Raw genomic sequence first — 5,060 nt, 5'->3', positions numbered from 1 at the left:
AAAAAAAAAAAAAAAAAAGGAAAAAACAGGAACAGAAATAATTCCTGTAGTGACAAAAACCCAAGCCAGAGTAAAGGAATGAACTGCCTCATACCAGTTAGTTGGGGGGCAGAGTTGGGCAGAGTTGGTAGGCATCCCAAGTCCCTAAGCTGAGACTGTGATTGGCTCTCATCTGCTTCCAAGCCCAGAGCCAGGCTGGCCAGGATGGATGTGGTGGGAGACCCTTTGCCTTTCTCTCAGGCACATGGTCTTCACGCTTCCTCTGCAGACAGAGAAAGAGGCTATTCCCCTACCTCAAGCTGGCTCTTTCTCAGTTAACTACAAACACTGAGCAGTTTGGCCCCTTTGACGTCAGCCCCCAAAGTATTCAGGAACATTTCTACACTCCGGAAACTCCTCATCTCACGTGTCAGTTGTCGTTTTCTAGCCAGTGTGTAGAACTGAAACTACTTTCCAGCCTCTCTGGCACATCCTACTGAAAGGTGTGTGTACGTGCATGTGTGTTTATGTGTGTGTGCATGTGTGTCTGTGTGTGTACGTGTGCTGACTCCAGGAGAGGCCAGGCTAGTGGACAGAATGGTGGAGAGAGCTAGAGGTCCAGGCGGGCAGCTCCACCTCCTTGGGGTCCAGCCTCCTCATTGTGGGGGTGCAGATCCCAGCGACCTTGTCAGCTCAGCCCAACCCACCACCCTCAGCCAAGCTGCTTCTCCTCACAGGGCCTCTTTCCTGACTACGCCATGGCATTACCCAATCTTCCCACATCATCATGCGACTGTCTCCTCCTCATTCAGGCCTCTGCCCCAAGGTCACTCCTCAGAAGGCTCCCCTGACCACCTCAAGTGCCACCTCCCCTGCCTGTCTGGTCACTAGCTATTGCTTCCCCCAGCTTCCTTTTCCTCAGAGCACTCTCACATGTGAACTTACCTTGTTGGCTTGCTTATTGTCCATCTTCCCTGTTTACAACGTCAGTTCCATGAGAGCACCAAGCCCATCTTGTTTATCTCTATGTTCTCAGTGCCTAGAAGGGTGTCTGGGACGTGGAAGACGTGCAAATGCACGTTCAATGAATGAACAAGGCTGTGGGGAGGCCAGTTAGAACTGTAGGCACTCAAACCATGTTGGCTAGGTGCCCGGGCTTTCATACACTGATCTCATTTCATCCTGGCAGCCAGTCTGTGAGATGGGGATTCTTATGCCCACTGCATAGATGAGCAAACTAAGGCTCAAACCCAGACCTCTCTGACCCCAAAGCTGAGACACAATGTTGTCATGCCTGTTGACTTGGAACTCCCCCTCCAGAAAGTGGCTGTAATAATACATGTTTTCCGTAAGAATATGGGATCCACCAGCTTCCAGGCCCTACATCAAAATAATTAAGCTCTAATTAGCATGTCGGGACCATGGATGGGGAGGTGGGAGATCTGGTTTCTAATCCAGGCTCTTCCATGTGTTTGCCTAGGGGCTCTGGGCAAGCCACCAGGCCTCACTGAGCCACAGGATGTTGACATCTGGCCTGCCTCTCAGTGAGCATCAGATAAGATAGTGAAGGAGAAAGGGCTTATACAGGACAATCCCAACACACCACACCATTACCTGCAATTACCCCTGGGGCCAGGAGTGAGACTGGGGAGGTGTGGGGGCCTGGGCACTTTAATGCTTTACCGTTTAGACCAGAACTTCTCAAATGTCACTGTCCAGATGCTTCACTGGGGATCTCGTTAAAGCTAAGAGGCTTTCTACATTCGCACTGCTTGGACCTTTCACAGCAAGACAGTATTCATCTGTAACTGCAGTTTTCTAGAAAGGTATACCAATCTCCGCTATCATTGTTATTCATTTATTACTGAGAAGATAAATCAATTTGATATTGAGTACAGTGAGTAGCTGAGGCCACAGACCTGGGAGGAATCCTGTTGCACCACCCCATAGCTGTGTGAACAGCAGAACCTTCCCCTGGGCCTGTTTCCTCTTCTGTAAAATCAAGATAACAGCGCCCCCTACCCCTTGGGGCCCTCATGAGAATTAAAATGAGAAATGTGAGATGATGAACAGAACACCGTAAATGGGAAGCAGTGGTTACTCCACATTTGGTTCCTGGGGGGGTTCTACAAGGCCCCCTCTCACCATGAGAGAAGGACAAGGTGGGGAGTGGCCACGTCCTACCCAGCCAGCCCTAGCGTGTCCTTGGCTGCTGTCCACAGGTAAAGTGCAGGGGCAGGCAGGACATCTGAAGGGAAACAAGATGAAGATAGAGCCTGTCTGCCCCAGATGACCATCTCTGAGAGGAGGACTAGTGGGCATAGTGCATCCCTGGGCAAGCGAAAAGGTGTCCTGGCCCACCTCCTCCTTCACCAAAGGGGGTCACCAGGCCTTTATGCCCACTAGGGACAACAGACATAGGGCCCAAGGCCTCATAGCTCTGCAAGGTCCACAGAAATATCTGAGACTTGGGGAAAAAAAAAATGTATTGACTCTAAAAGTGCAGGAAAAACAAAAACTACGAAAATCAAGTAATTCACAATCAACAATTCATTTCAAAAGCAATATTAAAAATTTCATGGGCCACGTGCATTGGCTCACACCGGTAATCCCAGTGCTTTGGGAGGCCAGGAGTTCAAAACCGTGCCTCTACAAAAAAAAAAAAAAAAAAAAAACCCAGCTGGAGTGCAGTAGCGTGATCCTGGCTCACTGCAGCCTCGACCTCCTGGGCTCAACTCATTCTCCCACCTTCATTAAGACCGGGACTTTGTTTTTTTCTCTGATATATCTCTGGCTCCTAGAATAATGTGTGGTACAGAAAAGGACCTCATTTGTTGAATGAGTCCACGAATCTTTCCTGCCACCTCCTACCTCTACTAATTAGCTAGCTCTCATGTACCCAGACCTCTTCGCAACATCGGTGTCCCTCCCTGGCCAGCTGTCACCTCCATTTAAAATCTTCAGGCTCAAACAGCACTCGCCAAGGCCCACTAGCTCTCCCCACCCTGCCTCCCTACCCTAGCTCCTGCCTTGCTGTCTTTAGAAGCACCTTCAAGTTTGCTGCGAGCAGCTTCCAGCAGCCCCAGAGTTCATAGTACAAAACAAAGGCATAGCAGACATTCCCAGTACTATACCTGGTTCAGCCCTGGCACCTCCCCAGTGGGCCAGGAAAATCTGCCAGGCGAGCAGCCTCATCCTCGGGGCTCACTTCACCAGAGTGGTGGGATTCTCCAGGAGCTGTTGTTCTCACCGCAGGCTTCCCAAGTAGTTTTCTGTGGCCACGTGCCTGAGCAGAACTCCCTGTCCTGTTACAGGTGTTCCAAGTCCTCCAAGGCATCTGGATCCTCTGGCTCTTCCTCCTTTGCCCAGCAGGGTGCGATCTGTGCCAGTCCGAGGAGGCGGGCATCTGGACGTTAAGTGGAAGCCACACCTCTCCTGCCTGTGCAGCCCCTGCCCCCAGGAGGGAGGGGCAAACCACAGAACTGCAGGTCAGCATGTCAGGTGAATTGGCAAGCCCCGGAAAGGGGGATCTAATTCAGACTGAGGAATGTGAGAGGGCTTCTAGGAGGAGGTGACACATGTTTAATCCTTTCTTAACATTGTATTATGGAAATGGTCAAACAGAAACAGAAGGAGAGAGAATGATGGAATGAACCCCCAAGTACCTTCCTCCAGTTGCAGCAATTATGAACTTATGGCCACACTTATTTCATCTATACTCCCATTTGATTATTTTATGTATTTAAACAACTTTTTATTTTTTTGAGACAGTCTCGCTGTCACCCAGGCTGGAGTGCAGTGGCGCGATCTCAGCTCACTGCAAGCTCCACCTCCTGGGTTCACGCCATTCTCCTGCCTCAGCCTCCTGAGTAGCTGGGACTACAGGCATGCACCACCACGCCTGGCTAATTTTGTATTTTTAGTAGAGATGGGGTTTCTCCATATTGGTCAGGCTGGTCTCGAACTCCTGACTTCAGGTGATCCGCCTGCCTTGGCCTCCCAAAGTGCTGGGATTACAGGCATGAACCAGCACGCCCAGCCCTATTTAAACAACTTTGAAAATTTTTTATTATTTTAACTTTTATTTATTTATGTATTTTTTTACAGAAGGGGTCTCAGGCCGGCTGCAGTGGCTCATGTCTATAATCCCAGCACTTTGGGAGACTAAGGCAGGAGGATCGCTTGAACCCAGGAGTTTGAGGCCATCCTGAGCAACATAGTGAAACGCCATCTCTACAAAAAATACAAAAATTAGCCAGGTGTGGTAATACATGTCTATAGTCCAGCTACTTGGGAGGCTGAGGCAGGAGGATCCCTTGAGCCTGGGAGGTGGAAGTTGCAGTGAGCCAAGATTGCACCATTACATTCCAGCCTGGGTGACAGAGCAAGACTCTGTCTCAAAAAAAAAAAAAAAAAGAAGGGGGGTGTCTCACTCTGCCACCCAGGCTAGCGTGTAGTGGCAAGATAATAGCTCACTGCAGTCTTGACCTCCTGGACTCAAGCTATCTTCCCGCCTCAACCTCTGAAATAGCTGGAACTATAGGCACTCACCACCTCACCCTTTTTTTTTGTATAAACAGCATCTTACTGCATTACTCATTCTGGTCCCAAACTCCTGGCCTCAAGTGATCCTCCCACCTCAACCTCCCAAAGCACTAAGCTTACAGGTATGAGCTACCATACCTGGCCCCCACTGTATTATGTTAAATTCCAGTGATCATATCATTCTGAACATAAGCAGTATGTATCTCTAAAAGATAAGGACTCTCTTTTTCTTTCTTTCTTTTTTTTTTTTTGAGACGGAGTTTCGCTCTTATTGCCCAGGCTGCAGTGCAATGGCACGATCTTGGCTCACTGCAACCTCTGCCTCCTGGGTTCAAGCGATTATTCTGCCTCTGCCTCCCGAGTAGCTGGTATTACAGGCATGCACCACCACGCCTGGCTAATTTTGTATTTTTAGTAGAGATGGGGTTTCTCCATATTGGTCAGGCTGGTCTCGAACTCCTGACTTCAGGTGATCCGCCTGCCTTGGCCTCCCAAAGTGCTGGGATTACAGGTGTAAGCCACTGCGCCTGGCTAGG

The 5,060-nt window shown here is 49.5% G+C and overlaps 1 protein-coding gene across 1 annotated transcript in view; it reads right to left on the bottom strand.

Moving 5' to 3' along the window:
• SMPDL3B (sphingomyelin phosphodiesterase, acid-like 3B) overlaps positions 1 to 3,399 on the bottom strand; it is a 29,018-nt gene extending 25,619 nt beyond the window's left edge. Inside the window, 1 exon segment of the mRNA XM_011981713.1 lies at positions 3,114 to 3,399. Within this exon segment, the coding sequence (XP_011837103.1) occupies positions 3,114 to 3,174 (61 nt within the window). The 5' untranslated portion in view covers positions 3,175 to 3,399.
• Between the last annotated feature and the right edge of the window lie 1,661 nt (positions 3,400 to 5,060).

Source organism: Mandrillus leucophaeus, unplaced genomic scaffold (assembly GCF_000951045.1).
Source record: "Mandrillus leucophaeus isolate KB7577 unplaced genomic scaffold, Mleu.le_1.0 Scaffold23, whole genome shotgun sequence".
Taxonomy (NCBI): domain Eukaryota; kingdom Metazoa; phylum Chordata; class Mammalia; order Primates; family Cercopithecidae; genus Mandrillus; species Mandrillus leucophaeus.
The sequence above is the reverse complement of the archived record's forward strand: the minus strand, read 5'-3'. Positions and strand labels throughout refer to the sequence as shown.